This window comes from Ovis canadensis, chromosome 5 (genome assembly GCF_042477335.2).
Source record: "Ovis canadensis isolate MfBH-ARS-UI-01 breed Bighorn chromosome 5, ARS-UI_OviCan_v2, whole genome shotgun sequence".
NCBI classification, from domain to species: Eukaryota; Metazoa; Chordata; class Mammalia; order Artiodactyla; family Bovidae; genus Ovis; species Ovis canadensis.
The window spans coordinates 31,540,730-31,558,424 of record NC_091249.1 but is presented as its reverse complement, the minus strand read 5'-3'; the positions used below and the strand labels follow the sequence as shown (position 1 = coordinate 31,558,424).

The 17,695-nt window shown below is 52.2% G+C and overlaps 1 protein-coding gene across 1 annotated transcript; it reads right to left on the bottom strand.

Moving 5' to 3' along the window:
* Positions 1 to 5,899: 5,899 nt before the first annotated feature.
* On the bottom strand, positions 5,900 to 12,911 carry TINCR (TINCR ubiquitin domain containing). The gene is made up of 3 exons (XM_069589388.1): positions 12,552 to 12,911; positions 9,526 to 9,637; positions 5,900 to 9,001 (listed from the first exon to the last, which is right to left on the bottom strand). Exons 1-2 carry the CDS (start codon positions 12,809 to 12,811, stop codon positions 9,634 to 9,636), a joined length of 264 nt encoding a protein of 87 aa, XP_069445489.1. The 5' UTR covers positions 12,812 to 12,911; the 3' UTR covers positions 5,900 to 9,001; positions 9,526 to 9,633.
* Positions 12,912 to 17,695: the final 4,784 nt, after the last annotated feature.

Sequence of the window (17,695 nt, the reverse complement as noted above, 5' to 3'; positions counted from 1 at the left end):
GGTGTGGGGAGCAACTGAGGTGAATGCTTGGAGGCAGAAAGCAAAAAGTAGCAAGAAGTGGGCTCAAGTGGAACCTGAAGTGGCTCACAGAACAGCCTGTCAGGGCTTTGCAGGACAAGATCTCAAGTCCCACTCCAGCGTATTCCATGGAACCCAGAGCACAGATCATAGAGTTAGAACGCTCAGCAAAATGAACTTCCGAGATGGCTCAACGGTAAAAATCTACCTACAATGCAGGTAGACGCAGGTTCAATTCCTGGGTTGGGAAGAACCCCTGGAGAAGGAAATAGCAAGCCCTGCACCATCTTCTCTCTGCCCGCCCCCCTCCTTCTAGCAACCCCCCTACCAGAGCTGTTGTGAGGAGAAGGTGAGCTAAGAAGGGTGTATAAGCTCTCAGCACAGGCTCAGTGCTCACAGTGGTTGCCATGGTTCCAAGCAGAACCAGGTAGATCACTTTTTAACAGTTATATATTTACTTCAATGTATATCCCCCCAAATTTATATACTATCTACTCTGCTGAAAAAATATATTATCTGTGTCTTCCCAATAGGATATAAAGGTGCATTTTTTAAACAAATATATTTTGTTGGAAAAGAATGAGAAGGAGGTGTAGAGAAAAAATGATGGAGCGAATGAGGGAAGCCTGGAGCCGGGAGCCACTCGAGTAATAGATTTCTCAGCCTGTTCCTGGGACTAGTAGTTAATCCTGAGGGGCTAATTAAGTTCCAGCTTCCACTCCAGCCACTCAGCGGCCTCCTTCCTGGCCTTCCCTCTCCCCTGGGGAGGCCCAGCCTGGCCCACCCCTGTCAGGGCCTCCCTCCTGCAGAACTGCCAGGCCCCCAGATCCCTAGGCTTAATCATCTGGAATTAAGGTTTAATCAGAGGCCTTTACTGCAGGGAGGGGAGGCTGGGTGGGAGGGAGGATGGGTGGGAGGGAGGCCTCCCAGGTGCAGTAGCGCCTGGAATCAGGAGAGGTGAGTGTGAAGGCTGGAGCCATTGGGCCTGTCAGAGCCTGTCAATATTTAACACTTAGATACTTTGTTCATTATAGGTGTTTTTGTATTCATTTTGAGTTTTCTTCCCAATGTTACATTAAAATCGTATTTATCCGGATGACTGAGTGTGACAGCACCTCTGAAGTTTGTTTCCCCATGTTTATTGAGAAATAATTGACATCCATCAATGCATAAGTTTCGGGCCATGATGGTTCGATTTACACATATAGCAAGATGATCGTCACAATAGGTTCAACTCATATCCATCTTCTTACACAGATACAACAGGAAGGAAAGAAGAAAAGGATAAAGGAAAACATTTTTTTCTCCTTATGATGAGAACTCTTAGGATTTATTCTCTCTCTCTTTTTCTATTTTCATGGCTTGTGGGATCTTAGTGTCTGGACCAGGGATCAAACACGAACCCCCTGCAGTGGAAACGTGGAGTCCCATTCACCAGACATCCAGGGAAGACCCTGGATTCACTTGCTCTCTTAACAAGTTTCTTATATATCATACAGAAGTGTTAGCTACAGTCATCAAGTACATGACATCATTGGTACTTGTTTCTCTTATAACCGGAAGTTCGTACCTTTTGTCTACCTTCCTCCAAGCCTCCTAAGTTTTGTGTGAAGGCCAGTGGCCTGCTGTCTTAACCCTAATCCCTGTCACGGCCGCTTCAAGGCACCAGTAAAGTAAAGTAAACTGAAGTCACTCAGTTGTGTCCGACTCTTTGCGACGCCATGGACTGTAGCCTACCAGGTTCCTCAGTCCATGGAATTTTCTAGGCAAGAGTACTGGAGTGGGTTGCCAGTAGCTCCTCCCTATCCCGAGCTCCTTTGAGCCTAACCACTATAATGAAAAGACGCTTACTCCTTGGAAGGAAAGTTATGACCAACCTGCTGCTGCTGCTGCTAAGTCACTTCAGTCGTGTCCAACTCTGTGCGACCCCATAGATGGCAGCCCACCAGGCTCCCCCGTCCCTGGGATTCTCCAGGCAAGAATACTGGAGTGGGTTGCCATTTCCTTCTCCAATGTATGAAAGTGAAAATTGAAAGTGAAGTCACTCAGTTGTGTCCGACTCTTAGCAACCCCATGGACTGCAGCCTACCAGGCTCCTCCATCCATGGGATTTTCCAGGCAAGGGTACTGGAGAGGGGTGCCATTGCCTTCTCCTAGACAGCATATTAAAAAGCAGAGACATTACTTTGCCAACAAAGATCCATCTAGTCAAGGCTATGGTTTTACCAGTGATCATGTATGGATGTGAGAGTTGGACTATAAAGAAAGCTGAGTGCCAAAGAATTGATGCTTTGGACCTGTGGTGCTGGAGAAGATTCTTGAGAGTCCCTTGGACTGGATCTCCAAGGAGATCCAACCAGTCCATCCTAAAGGAGATCAGTCCTGAATGTTCATTGGAAGGACTGATGTTGAAGCTGAAACTCCAATACTTTGGCCACCTCATGCGAAGAGCTGACTCATTGGAAAAGACCCTGATGCTGGGAAAGATTGAGGGCAGGAGGAGAAGGGGACGACAGAGGATAAGATGGTTGGATGGCATCACCAACTCGATGGACATGGGTTTGGGTGGACTCCAGGAGTTGGTGATGGACAGGGAGGCCTAGCGTGCTGCAGTTCATGGGGTCACAAAGAGTCGGACACGACTGAGTGAACTGAACTATGAGAGTGTGTCCTACTATTGGACTGATTTTACGGATGAGAAACTGAGGCCCAGAAGGGCAAGTCATTAGGTTCATTGTTGCTGTTTAGTCACTAAGTTGTGTCTGACTGTTTTGTGACCCCAAGGACTGTAGCCCTCCCAAGCTCCTCTGTCCATGGGATTCTCCAGGCAAGAATACTGGAATGGGTTACCATTTCCTTCTGCAGGGGATCTTTCCCACCCAGGGATCGAACCTGCATCTCCTCCATTGGCAAGTGGATTCTTTACCTCTGAGCCACCTGGGAAGTCCATTAGGCACTCAGCTAAGGGGAGGCAGAGGAGGGATTCAGACCCTTAACTCCTGGATCCAGAGACAGTACAACCAGTCTTCGCCAGCCCCTCAGAGCTTTTGCTCTTGCTAAACCCACCACATCCCATCCATCTAGGAGGAAAAGCCCACACCCTCCCCACCAGGCCCTGCCCTGTCTCCTCCCAGCCGCCCCTCCTCCCGCTCCCCTCCCCCTCACTCTGCTCCCGCCACATGGGCCTCGTTACTGTTCCTCCAACACACGAGGCATGGCCCTGCCTCAGGGACTTTGCACTGCATGTTCCCTCTGCCTGGAACGCTCTTCCCCCCATCATCACTCATCTGGACCAGCGCAGTTGCCTACCCTCTGGTGTCCTGGCTCCCAAACTCGGCCCCCACAGTCGGCCCTCCCAGAAGTAGCCACTGGAGGGCGCCTGTGAGCACCTGAGTCAGGCCCCGCCCCTCCTCCGCGCACAGCCCTCCAGGGTCCCGCCTCCCTCAGTGTAAAAGCCCAAGTTCTCCCCTCTGCCCCGCAAGGTCCTATACGACCTCCCCCAAGGGCAATGAGATCCGTGGATCGCTGTGGCCTTTCGAAGTGGCCTGGCAGAGCCAGGCTTTGCAAACCAACTCCATTTGGCTCCAGTGCCTTCTGGGCTTCTCCCTCTCGGCCAGCCGCCTCCCAACCTCTAATAAACTCCCGAGAAGTGCTGGGCAGCCGCGACAGTGAGGACACTCTTTATCTGTCCAGATCAGGCCAGCTCGGTGCAGCAGTCAATAATTAATTCTGAATTTCCCCCATTTATCAAAGTGGCAGGAGCCAGAGTGCCTGGAATCCCAATCCCCAGGCTCTGTGCCCTGCAGCCACCTGGAGCTAGACCCAGTGGTGGCAGAAACCAGGGCGGGGGACCCTTATGGAGCCAGAGAAGGGAGGGTGTCCTTGGCTCCCACTCCCTTACTCTGGGTTATTAAATGCTGCACAATCCAGCAGTGACCAGACCAGACCTCATCCCAGCCTTCTTGGTGCCCAGAGGCTACTGGGGAAGATAACACACTGAATGAATAATAATATAAATAATTAATGCTACAAAGGAAGAGAACAGGATACTTTGCGAATGCAAAACCAAGGGGACGCGGTTGTTCAGAGCCTCCCCAAGGAAGCGACATTGAACCTGCAAAGCGGAGAGTGAAAGGTGAGAGGTGGGGAGAGGGTCTTCCAAATGCAGAAACAGCACATGCAAAGGTCCCGTGGCCAGAAAGAGTTTCTCCCACTCAGAGGTCAGCAAGGTGGTTAAGTGGGACTGGAGCTCACAGCACAAGAGTGAGGTCAGTGCCAGGTCTGGAGCTGTCACGGTGAGGCCAACAGCAGCCAGGGGCCATCAGGGGAAGAGGGGGGAAGTTTCTCTGATGTTCCAGGGGATGGCAGTGAGGCTGCTTCCACCCCAGGTGAGTCAGAGAGCAGCCTGGGCAGCTGACTGTGACTTTTTGTTTTCTTTTTTCTAAGAACTGTTTTTCCGTTAGAGGATTCTTTCAAACCCATTTTGGCTTGGGGATGAGTCAGGATCTCTCTGCCTACAGACAGCCCAGACTGTGCAAGCAGCTTCTGGCCCAGCCACCTTAAACACCTCCCTCCCTCCTTGGGCAGGTTTGGAGACTGAGGCCCACAGAGGAACAAGGACCACCCGAGGTCATTCAGAAGAAGACTTGGGGGAAGCTCAGAGAAAGGGTTTCCAGGGTCCCAGGAGCACTGCCCCGTGGCTTCTGCCTCCTGTGCTGGATCTGTAACTCCACGACGGCCGACAGCTGGGTGTCCTGGTCACCATGCTGTCCTCAGTGCCTGCAGACTGGAGGTGCTTCGTCCACAACTACAGATGGGCAGTCCCAGCAGCTTTGGGAAACACCCCCGAGGTTGCACTCAGAGGATCGGCAGGAAAGGATATCCTTTCTGAGAGTGGATATGAGAGACAAATACAGGAATATGGAGCAAGAAAGAGACAGAGAAACTGCCAGGGACACGGAGACAGACAGAGACAGCAATGGAGACAGACAGACTCAGAATGAGATAGTGGAGAGGCAGAGATCAAGAGACACACAGAGAAAGAAGCGATAAATGGGAGGCAGATGCGTGCAGAAGACACTGAGTGGATGAAGACACAGGTGGGGGCAGGCAGGGAGGCAGCAGGGTCAGGACCACCACTTAGTGGTATAGGACACTTTGCGTGAATTTCAAAAAGATTCCCCTTCCTGAGGCCCTCTCACCCCAGCTGGATGTTTCTGTGCAGTGAACAGCCTGGCCCGCCATCTAAGGCAGCCAAAGCAAGCTCTGTGTTGGTATCTCCAGCAGCCAGCACAAGACCAGGCACACACAGCATGCTCAACATATGCCCGGTGAAGTAATGGACAAAGTGAGGTAATGCCAGAATCCATTCGGGAGCCCCAGAGAGAGAGAGAGGAAGGAGGAAGGAGGAAGGCAGAGCAGAACTGAAGTGGGAAGTCCAGGCACCTGCAGTTTCTGGCTGAGCCACAGACGCCTCCTCTGGGAACCACCTGGGTTTACCTGCCACCCAGGAAAATTCCCCTCCAAATTCTGGGAGCACAAAGCAAGTGGGCATCCAAGGCGGGAGGTGGCCCCTCCCCCGGACGCCGCGGGCCACAGCGAGAGATGGTGACTGCCAAGTCTCACCTGAAACTCCTCACAGCCCAGACTTGCTCCTCAGGTGGAGCCAGGAACCTGAGAGGCCCTGAGGGGGGACGACCAGGCTTCCCCTATTTTCACAGCCCAGAGATGGGAGGGGGCTGGCTTGGGGTCACCCAGAATAGGAGTCAAGGGAAAAGCATTCCTGGAGATGAGGGAAGAGGGAAGAGAAAAGGACGTGCTTGGGGCTGAACTGCCGATGGAGGGTGAAGCCCAAGGCCAAGTTAGGGAGATTGAACTTGGCTGTGTGTCCAAACACTTTATCTTTTATTCTATACACACTCAATTTAGTCCCTCTGTACCTAGTCCCAACCTGAGTGATCCTGGGGCCTCAGAGGTGACTCCTAAGACTGGGAGGACACACAGACCTCCCCGTTCTGTGGGTAAGGAGCGAGCCAGGCAGGCTGGAGGCTACAGGACCCAGAGGCCAACTGGGAGAGGGCTGTTGAACCCAATGGAGGCTGGGCATTAGTGCTAGGACCTTGAAAATGTAGGAATATGTCAGGTGAAAAAAAGACCTGAAAGCACATCCTGGGCAGAAAATACAAGTCTGGAGGTGCGTATAAATCAGGTAAGTGTTCGACTTCCCTGGTGGTACAGTGGATAAGAATCCACCTGCCGATGCAGGGGATATGGGTTCAATCCCGGGGCCAGGAAGATTCCACATGCTGCAGAGCAACTAAGCTAATGTGCCACAGCCACTGACACCTGTGTGCCTAGAGCCTGTGCTCCACAACAGGAGAAGCCACCGCAGTAAGAAGCCTGTGAACCGCAACAGAGCGGTGTCCGTTCACCACAACCGGAGAAAGCCTGAGCACAGCCATTAGGACCCAGTGCAACCAAAAACAAAAAATAATAATCAGAAAAGTGCTGGGAACGATCCAGAGTGTACACAAAAGGGTCAGGGTTGGACCAGAGAGAAAGATCAGACCTCAGACGGATCAGAAATGGCTGCATGACAAAGGGGGCATGGGAGCTGGGACTTTGAAGGATGAAGAGGAGTTTGCAAATAGAAACAGTAAGGCATGCAAACTGAGCAGAGAGGCTGTGGCCCAAATTCAAAGAACACGATGATGGCATAGCAGGAGAAATGACTTGAGGAGTAAAATCAGTAGATGTCAGATTTCTCCAGATCTAAGCAGACTGCCATTCAAGGCCAAGAAACCCAAAGAGAAATCCCCCTGGCTCCTCCCAGCTGTATTAGGCCTGCTCCAACCACTGTTATTGCTCCTCCGTGGGTCACAGATACTGTCCACTTTGGTCTATGGCAGCACTTGGTGGGGATGCTTTCCACAAGTGGTGCTGGGATCTCAGGCCAGGCTTGGCCCTCTCTGTGCCTCAGTTTTCCCATCTGGAAAGTGGGAATGTCAGAAGCCACTTTTGCTGTTTGTGTTCATCTCAGGACTGGGAGGACGCCAACAAACACTGTGAAGGCAGTAAAGCGATAACAGGAAGAAAGGAAGAGAGAGCAATGGAAGGGAAAAAACTTGCACTCCTCCTCCAGGCCAATACCAAGAGACAGGTCCAAGATTATTATTTTAGAACACGGTGGAGCTGTCGAGGATTAAGAAATGAGTGGTGATTTGCATGTGATTTGCATGCAATTTGCATACTGTTTGTTAAATGTCAAAAAAGGCCTGAAAATGCTTTCTCCCACTCCCACCTCAGCCAAGAAGCAGGAAACTCTCCCCCTTCTTCTATCAGGGACCTGTGCATGGGCTGGGGACCCTTTAGTTCAAGGATGGCCAGGACAGCAGACCTGAGGGGAATGGGGTGACCTTGGATGCTCCATCTGTAAAATGGGTCATAATCCTCACCACCACTGACTATCCTTTCAGCTGGCAGACTAGAGTAAGTGGAGGCCAAGCACAAACCTTGGGACATAGTGAGAACCAAAGAATGGAGCTGGGATGACTATTAAAAGCCCCACTTTCCCGCTGGGTCCTGGGGGTGGGGGTGAGGGATGGGGAGTGGGCAGGTCCCTCAGCATTTCAGTGACCCACTGAGGCTGAAAGCAGGCAGGAGCAGGGCCCTGAGCTGCCTGGCCTCAGCAGGAGGAACACCAGCCCCAGAGAGGCGTCTGAGGGGAGGCTAGCGGAGCCCCGAAGGCCTGGTGCTGTCCCCACACAGTGGAAGACAAAGTCCGATCTGAGCGCTACTCTCCCCATGGCCATGGTTTATTACCCATCTGTCCCTACTCTGGGCCCTGCAGCCAACAAAACTCTTAATTAAAACATTATTTCTTCCCAGACTCCTGAGCCTCTGCCCTGTGATGCCAGCACCCAGGGCTTGAATGCAGCAGTCTAGGGTGCATGTGAATGGGCTACCCCGGGCGGTGGGTGGACTGCACGGAGGACCCGATGCCCTGCGGCCAAAGATCAGAAATACAACTGAGTTCCCGTGTTCTGCTTGGAGGGCCTTTTTTCTTTTTTTCTGTCCCCACACCGCAGCTTGTGGGATCTTAATTCCCCAGCCAGGGATTGAACCCTAGCCAGAAGCACAGCAGAAGCAGAGTCCTAACCACTGGACCACAGGGAATTCCCCACCCAGAGGGTCTTGTACCCAGAATCCCTACAACACACTGCCTGGAATAGTCCAGATCACCCCCACGATTATCATCAATGTCTCAGCACTCTGCCAGGCACAGAACCCCCACCCCCAACCCCCACCCATTCAACCAGAAGAGCCTGTGCTGCAAAGTGAAGGACGCCGACAAGGGAGTGGGCATGGGTACAGCTTGCGGAGAGGTTGGGGGAGGGGCACAGTGCGACCCTGGAGTGCTGAGAGAGGGCTGGGGTGCCCCAGTCTCCACCTTCAGTCATTTGAGATTTGGTGAGTAACCAGCCAAACCCACCAGCTGAGCTGTTCACAGTAGAGGGGGGTTGTGGGGGCCCCAAAGAGGACAAGGTGCTCACTGGCTGGGAAGAAGGAAATCCAAGATTTCCTGGAGGAGGCTGCAATCCCCAGTGTCCTGGAGCTGAAGACAGGGGTGCGAAAAGTGCTTCCAGCAAGGGGCACAGCTTGGGGCAGAGGCATGCCTGAGAGAATGTTCAAGGCAGGAGCTGGTGAGGCCCACAAGCTCCCCTCCTATCCGCTCTATGCTTTTCCAACTGTGACATCCTCCGGCTGCCTCCCAAGATGACACTGTGGATCCCCCTGGGACCTTGAAGCTCCAAGGTAGGAGCCATGGCCTCAGGATCACACAGCACAACTGGAAGGCTGGCTGGCCTGGAGCAGCAATGTCCTCAGTCGGTGGCAAGGACTAGGGCTCCGTCAGAAAGGTCCCAGGCAGTGGGCAGCAGCTGGGCAGGCCAGTGTTTCACCATCTATCCTGGGAGGCCAGAACCTTGGAACAGCAGGAGGGAGGGAATAAGACAATTTCAATCCAGGCCCCAATAAGAGGATGAAAGACCAGCTCTCTGACCAGCCTTCCTTCTTATCTTTCCCCTAATACCTGCCACCAGCTCCTCCCCTTCCATCACCCTGGTAGCCAGGGGAGCCTGGCACTTGGAGCCACCTGGTGGCAGTCACAGGAATTGCAGGCAAAGAGTCCAGCTACACCAAACGTGCCAACCAAAGTCCACTCTTTCAATGGTAGGAGGGGGAGTAACAGAACCCAGAGCACATGAGCAATTTGCCCAAGGACACACAGCAAGTCAGGGCAGCATTACTCAGGGCCACGTGTTAGTTCAAAGGGAAGTGAGAATGAGGCCAGTGACCCTACCCCAGGGTCTAGAAGTGTAGGAATATGGAGAGGGGTGATGGTCATCAGAGATGAGTTCCTTTTCATCTCTGGGCCTCAGTTTACCCATCTATGGTCTCCATTATCTCCAAGGTCCCTTCCATGTCCCAAGTACTAGAGAGGCTTACCCTGAGTGAGGTCAAGTCTCCCAGGAGATTTCCCTCCCCATCCCAGCCTGCTCCTTCAGCCAGCACCTTTGGTCCCCTCGGCCATGGTTCCGCATCCTCCAACCCCGGTTACCTGCAGGAGGGAGACAGAAAGACACAGGTTACAGGCCAATGCCCTCACCTTGGCACTTAAGTCCTCCTGGTTTGCTTGGTATCCAGCCAGTGCATCGTCCTGCATCTGCCACGACTTGCTTCGACCCTAGAGATTCTCTCTCTTGCTTCCAGGAGCCACCAGGACTCCAGGAAGATATTCTGAGCATCCTCTTCCTCACCTCCAGAGATCAGTCAATAAACATTTGTTGAGCACCTACTGTGTGCCAGGCACTGAACTGGGAAGAAAGCAGTGAATAGGATGGATAACAATGCCCTCCCAGAGTTTACAGTTTAGTGGGGGAGATGGGGTGAAAAGAATTAGTAAAATATTAGCAAAAATAATCAGTGAAATATAGACAAGTCGTCAGTTCCAGGGAGAGAGATAAAGCAGGTGTTGGTGGGATGCAGTTTGAAACAGGTGGTCAGGGAAAATTACACTGAGGATAAGTGTACAGGATAGGATTACACTGAGGATAGTCTACACTGAACTAAGCCCTAAAGGAGCTGAGGGAGGGAAGTGGAAAGCATTCCAGGTAGAGGGAACAGCAGTGCAAAGGCCCTGAGGTAGGACCACACCTAGAGAGCCGGAGGAGCAGCAAGTTGATTCTGTCTTAGTTCAGCTGCCACCATCACTCTCCATCCCCAGACCTCCCCCCTCCACCAGTCTATCCTTCCTGCAGAGGGCGCCTGTGAGCACCTAGGTCAGGTCACACGCCTTCTCTGCCCGTAGCCCTCCAGGGCTCCCATCTCCCTCCTCCCTCCCCATGGCCCACAAGGTCCTACATGACCTGCCCCAGCCCCTCCTTGCCCTCCCCTCCTCCCTCTCTCCCCCTCGCTCACTCGGCCCCAGACACAGGGGGCTCCTCACTATTCCTCCAACACACCAGGTCCTGCCCGAGGGCATTTGCATATGTTGTGCCCTCTGCCTGGAACACCCTCCTGCCTACTCTTGTTCCCTGTTTAATCAGCTCCTTCACATGGTACTCTGAAATGTCACCTTCTCTGAGACACCTCCCCTGGCCACTTCTGATAAGGCAGCAACACCTCCATCACTCCTGACCTTCCTGCAACTTTCCACAGCACTTATTACAGCCTGATGTTTTATCACATATTTAGTTGGTTCCTTGTCTGTCTCTCCCACTAGACTGACTGGACTCCATCTGCTGAATGCCAGTGCCCAGCACATGACCTGGCATACAGTAGGCAATTAATGAATGCTTACTGTATATTGAACATTGCTTGTGTGGGCATTTGTGCATCATTCAGCTGCTAGGCTTTGACTGCCAGGAACATCCTCTCCCAGCGCACCCCCATCTCCTCCTACCCCGAGACCCTCCCTTGAGAGGTCCTGGAGAGGCAAGCCCTCCTACTGCATCTTGAGCCTTCAGGACTGTCATCTGAGACTACAGCTCTCAAAATATCCCCCAGGGACTTTCCTGATGGTCCAGTGGCTAAAACTCTGAGCTCCCAATGCAGGGGGCCTGGGTTCAATCCCTGGTCAGGGAACTTGATCCCACATGCTACAACTAAGAGTTTGCATGCTGCAACTGAAAGATCACGCATGTCACAGTGAAAATCAAGGATCTCAAGTGCTGCAACTAAGACCCAGTGCGGTCAAATAAATATTTTCAAAAAGCTACCCCGGGCTTTGTGGATCAAGCCTCTAGGGGCCCAGCAAGCATAACCCACATAAACTCCAAGATTACACAGAAAGTCCCAGTTCCTCCCCCATCCAGCATGTCTATCCTGGGCTCTGGGACCAGCCACTGCCCATCTCCTCCATCTCATTGTCCATCTAGCCAAGCATCAGCCTTCATCACTTCCCAAAGCTGCCCCAGGGCTCTGCATGTGTTGTTCCCACGGCCCGTCTGCCCAACCCCCACCCTCCTTGAACTGGGAGACCCACTCATCTCAGGTCACCTTGGCCAGGGGACCTCTCTGGATATCCCCAGATGACCAGATCGGGGCATGGGCAGCAAGGGCAGCAGGAGTTTGTGGGGAAGGCAGGAGTAGTGGGGGGAAATGGATGGAGAGAGAAGGAAGAGAGACATACATACATACATACATAGAGAAAAACAGCAGAGACAGAAATGAATAGAGGCACAGAGAAACAGAGAGACAGAGAGAGGAAGAAGGAAAGGAAATGAAATTTAACAGGGACAGCATCCCCCAGAGAGGCACTGACGGAAAACAGAGAGATCAAGAGAAATGCAGGGGAGGCTTCTTGAGGCAGACAGAGTGATAAAGAAGAAAGCCTGCAGGGAAAATCGAGCAGCCCTCCTGACCCTTCTTGGCAGCTGGCTCCCTGCATCCTTCCTTCCCAGCAGGTTCCCACAATAGCCAGTGCTTGGAGAGGAGAATGGGGGGCGGCAAACACAGGGGCGAGAAGGGCCCCTAGTCCACCCTCCCCAGCAACCACCATCCCACTCCACCCCATCCCAGCCAAGCTCTCTCCTCGCCTCCCCCCAGCCTGACCCACTTCCCAACTTCCCACCGCACTGGCAATGCCAGCCAGGCCCTGGGGTGCCCTGCTGTCTTCTCCTAGCACCCCCAGCCAGGCCCCCAGCCAGGCCCAGCAGTGCCCCCCAGGCCCCATCCATCCTGACCCATCTCCCACCCAACCCGGGACGCCAGCCAGGCTCTCAGTTCCTTGCCATCTCCCCCATAGGCCTGACTCACCCCTCGCCTGGGACCCAGCCAGGGCCATCTGACCCCCGCCCCAGGCCCCAGCCCCCCGTCAATCCTGACCCACCTCCCAACCCATCACTCCAGTTCCCCGTCGTCTCCCCGGAGCCCTGACTCACCCCTCACCCGGAACTCCAGCCAGGGCCACCTGACCCCTGCCCCCAGGCCCCCGCCCCAGTTCCCAGGTCGCCGCCCCAGCCCCCGGCCACCTGGGGTCGCTGACGAGCAGCAGCACCGAGCCGTCCTGTAGGCGCACGTCGCGCACCGTCTGGTGGTCGTCCAGCCGCCGCGCGTTGTAGTAGAAGGTGCGCTTCCAGGAGCTCACTCCCTGGCCCACGAGCTGGGCGCGCAGGTCGCTGAGCGTGTCCCGCGGCCGCACAGTGAGCGGCAGCAGCAGCGCCTCGTCCGCCAGGTGCACCTTGATGTGGTAGCGCTTCCAGCGAGATAGGCCCCGCCGCAGCCCCTCCATGGCCTGCACCGGGCGCTCGGACCCGGCTCCGGCCCCCGCGCGCGCGCGCGCGCGCCCGCCCTCCGCACCCACCCGACCGGCCCGGCCGCCCGCCCCCGCCGCGGCCGCGCCCTGCCCCGCCCTGCTGGGCACGCCCGGCGCGCAGGCTGGAGGCCCCGCGAGGGCGGGGCGTGGCGGGAGACTCGCCGGCCCAAGCCCTCACCCGCAGACGCCCCTCAGTTCACGCCGAGATGTATTAAGAGCCTACTGCGCGCCAGGCAGATGGAGGCGCCCAGGGAACCAGGGAATAAAATGTACAGAAAACAGCCGCATCATAAAGATCGCTATGTAAATGCACTCTGCATCCAATCGTGGAAAGTGCCAGGCAGGGACCAGAGCTCCAGACGGGCCGGGTAGTTCAGAGATCAAGGTCAAGGGAGGCCCCTCTGTGGAGGTGGCATTTGAATGGAGATCTGACGGAGGAGTGAGCCAGCCGCGCAAAAGGTTACAATCAAGAGTGCTTACTGCATGCTGAGCTGGGGAATAGCCCGTGCAAAGGCCCTGGGGCAAGACCCTGCCTAGTGTCTTGGAGGAACAATGAGGAGGCCTATGGGGCTGGAGCAGAGTGAGCTAAGGGGAGGTGGGGGGCGGTGGGGAGGAATGCAGCAGGTCGTGCAGGGCCTTGAGGGTCCCGCAAGGAGCACTGGGCTTTTACCCCAAGAGAGATGGGAGCCCTGGAGGGAAGTGACTGAGGTTTGTATTTGTCACTCACATATCTGACTCTCATGTAGTCCCTTATTTCCTTGATGATACATTGAACCAGTATTTATTCTGTGTCGAGGCTGGGTGAGTGATGCTGTGCACCGGAGAAATCTCAGTTTAGGGCTATGCCTTCAAGGGTCACCCAACTGAAGGTCAGGGACACAGAGCTGGACACACAGATTCCCAGTGCTATGTGGTCAGGGTTTGAGTGGTAGAAGAGACCCCAAGCTGGAAAAGGCCAGTAGGGATAGATGGCTTTCCAAATGGGTGGGCATGGAGTACTAGGGCTTTGGCATATGAGTAGGAGTTCAACACTCCCTCGAAGGAGTTACCTGTCCATGATCAACAACTATTTAGTTGTGTGCCTAGTGGGGAGAAGCAAGAGTCAAGGCTTGTGGCCAGTGACGGTCAGGGGAGGCTTGTAAGCAGGAAGTCACCCACTCCCAGTTCCATACCTGGGAGTTCCATACCTGGGAGTCACCTACTCCCAGTTCCCCCACCCTGGCAACCCCTTTCTCAGGCTCCACCACCCTCTCCAGTCTTATTTATCCAATAACCCCCTTCCTGAAAGACTTCCTTGATTGCTGCTTGCCCCCATCCATCACCATACCTGCCAGAACAGGACTGACCAGTTCTGGGTGTCCAGAATGTTGACTTGACCTCAGAGAGGCTGTTTGTACTTAGAAGCCAGTTACTGTGGAGCCCCCTGGGGGCTCCTCCTTCAGCAGTGGCCAAAAGCTGGGGAGGGAGGCTGAAATCAGAACAGAGCAGTGGACAGATGGAGAGTTCTGAGCCCAACCCTGACCCTTGCATGTTTCTTAGGAAGGAACTTAACCTCTCTGGGCCTCAATGTTGCCATCTATCCAATGGGATTGTTACAAGGAATGAATTACTGCACGTAAGCACTTGGAAATGTTCCTGAAGCATAGTCACTGGCTAATTGGCTATGTTGAAAGAATCATCAAGTGCAATTAAACTCCTCAAGGAAAAGCAAATAAAAACAAAAATAGCAAACAGGAAAGAGAGAGGAAAAAAAAACCCTGCTCAGTGACAGATGGCCTTCTAAATACTTGATTTTAAAAAAGAAAGCTTTCCTATATTCTCACATGGCACTATTATCTCCCATTATACAGATAAGTAAAGTGAGACTTGGGCTTCCCAGGTGAAGGTAGTGGTAAAGAACCCGTCTGCTAACGCAGGAGATGTGGGAGACACGAGTTCAATCCCTGGATCAGAAAGATCTCCTGAAGAAGGAAATGGCTACTCACTACAGTATTCTTGCCTGGAAAACCCCATGGACAGAGGAGCCTGAAGTCTACAGTCCACGGGACTGTAAAGAGTCAGACACGACTCAGTGACTGAAAACAACAAAGTGAGACTCAGAGAGGGTAAGTTCCTTGAGGATACACGGTGGAAAATGCCAGAGCCAGGATTTGAACCCTAGCCACCCGGCTTCAGCCATCATGCTATTGTCCACTTTCTATGCAGCTTCTTAGACAACCATCAGATTTCAGAGATTTTAAAGGTGGCTAAGAGCAAATTTAATTGGATGGGGCAAGCAGCAGTGGCCACAGGACTGGAAAAGGTCAATCCTCATCCCAATTCCCTAGAAAGGTAGTACCAAAGAATGTGCTAACCATTGGACAGTTGCACTCATCTCCCATGCTAGTAAGGTCATGCTTAAAATCTTGCATGCTAGGCTTCAGCATTATGTGAACCAAGAACTTCCAGGTGTCCGAGGTGGATTTAGAAAAAGAAGAGGAACCAGAGATAAAATTGCCAACATTCGCTGGATCATAGAGAAAGCTAGGAAATTCCAGGAAAACATCTACCTCTGTTTCATGGACTATACTAAAGCCTTTGACTGTGTGAGTCATAACAAATTGTGGAAAGCTCTTAAAGAGATGGGACTACCAGAGCCTCTTACCTGTCTCCTGAGAAACCTGTATGGGGGTCAAGAAGCAACAGTTAGAACCCTGTATGGAACAACTGATTGGTCCAAGATTGAGAAAGGACTACAACAGGGCTGTCTGCTGTCACCCTGTTTGTTTAACCTATACATGTCTGGGGAGGCCTTACAAATAGCTATGAAAAGAAGAGAGGCGAAAAGCAAAGGAGAAAAGGAAACATATAAGCATCTGAATGCAGAGTTCCAAAGAATAGCAAGAAGAGATAAAAAGCCTTCTTCAGCAATCAATGCAAAGAAATAGAGGAAAAGAACAGAATGGGAAAGACTAGAGATCTCTTCAAGAAAATTAGAGATGCCAAGGGAACATTTCATGCAAAGATGGGCTCAATAAAGGACAGAAATGGTCTGGACCTAACAGAAGCAGAAGATATTAAGAAGAGGTGGCAAGAATACACAGAAGAACTGTACAAAAAAGATCTTCACGACCCAGATAATCACGATGGTGTGATCACTCATCTAGAGCCAGACATTCTGGAATGTGAAGTCACGTGGGCCTTAGAAAGCATCACTACGAACAAAGCTAGTGGAGGTGATGGAATTCCAGTGGAGCTATTTCAAATCCTGAAAGATGATGCTGTGAAAGTGCTGCACTCAATATGCCAGCAAATTTGGAAAACTCAGCAGTGGCCACAGGACTGGAAAAGGTCAGTTTTCATTCCAGTCCCAAAGAAAGGCAATGCCAAAGAATGCTCAAACTACCGCACAATTGCACTCATCTCACGCGCTAGTAAAGTAATGCTCAAAATTCTCCAAGCCAGGCTTCAGCAATATGTGAACTGTGAACTTCCTGATGTTCAAGCTGGTTTTAGAAAAGGCAGAGGAACCAGAGATCAAATTGCCAACATCCGCTGGATCATGCAAAAAGCAAGAGAGTTCCAGAAAAACATCTATTTCTGCTTTATTGACTATGCCAAAGCCTTTGACTGTGTGGATCACAACAAACTGTGGAAAATTCTGAAAGAGATGGGAATACCAGACCACCTGACCTGCCTCTTGAGAAATCTGTATGCAGGTCAGGAAGCAGCAGTTAGAACTGGACATGGAACAACAGACTGGTTCCAAATAGGAAAAGGAGTACATCAAGGCTGTATATTGTCACCCTGCTTATTTAACTTATATGCAGAGTACATCATGAGAAATGGAAGAAGCACAAGCTGGAATCAAGATTGCCGGGAGAAATATCAATAACCTGAGATATGCAGATGACACCACCCTTATGGTAGAAAGTGAAGAGGAACTAAAAAAGCCTCTTGATGAAAGTGAAAGAGGAGAGTGAAAAAGTTGGCTTAAAGCTCAACATTCAGAAAACGAAGATCATGGCATCCGGTCCCATCACTTCATGGGAAATAGATGGGGAAACAGTGGAAACAGGGTCAGACTTTATTTTGGGGGGCTCCAAAATCACTGCAGATGGTGACTGCAGCCATGAAATTAAAAGACACTTACTCCTCGGAAGAAAAGTTATGACCAACCTAGATAGCATATTCAAAAGCAGAGACATTACTTTGCCAACTAAGGTCCATCTAGTCAAGGCTATGGTTTTTCCTGTGGTTATGTATGGATGTGAGAGTTGGACTGTGAAGAAGGCTGAGCGCCAAAGAATTGATGCTTTTGAACTGTGGTATTGGAGAAGACTCTTGAGAGTCCCTTGGACTGCAAGGAGATCCAACCAGTCCATTCTTAAGGAGATCACCCCTGAGATTTCTTTGGAAAGAATGATGCTAAAGCTGAAACTCCCGTACTTTGGCCACCTCATGAGAAGAGTTGACTCATTGGAAAAGACTCTGATGCTGGCAGGAGGAGAAGGGGACGACAGAGGATGAGATGGCTGGATGGCATCACTGACTGGATGGACGTGAGTCTGAGTGAACTCCGGGAGTTGGTGATGGACAGGGAGGCCTGGCGTGCTGTGATTCATGGGGTCGCAAAGAGCTGGACACGACTGAGTGACTGAACTGAACTGAACTGATACGCTGAGCACAACACGAGAAATGCCAGGCTGGATGAGTTATAAGCTGGAATCGAGATAGGCAGGAGAAACATCAACAACCTCAGATGTGCGGATGATACCACTCTAATGGCAGAAGGTGAAGAGGAACTAAAGAGCCTCTTGATGAGGGTGAAGGAGGAGAGTGAAAGAACTGGCTTAAAACTAAATATTTAAAAAAAAACTA

Coding starts and splice junctions, on each gene's coding strand:
- TINCR (XM_069589388.1), bottom strand. CDS start 12,811: ATGGAGGGGCTGCGGCGGGGCCTATCTCGCTGGAAGCGCTACCACATC.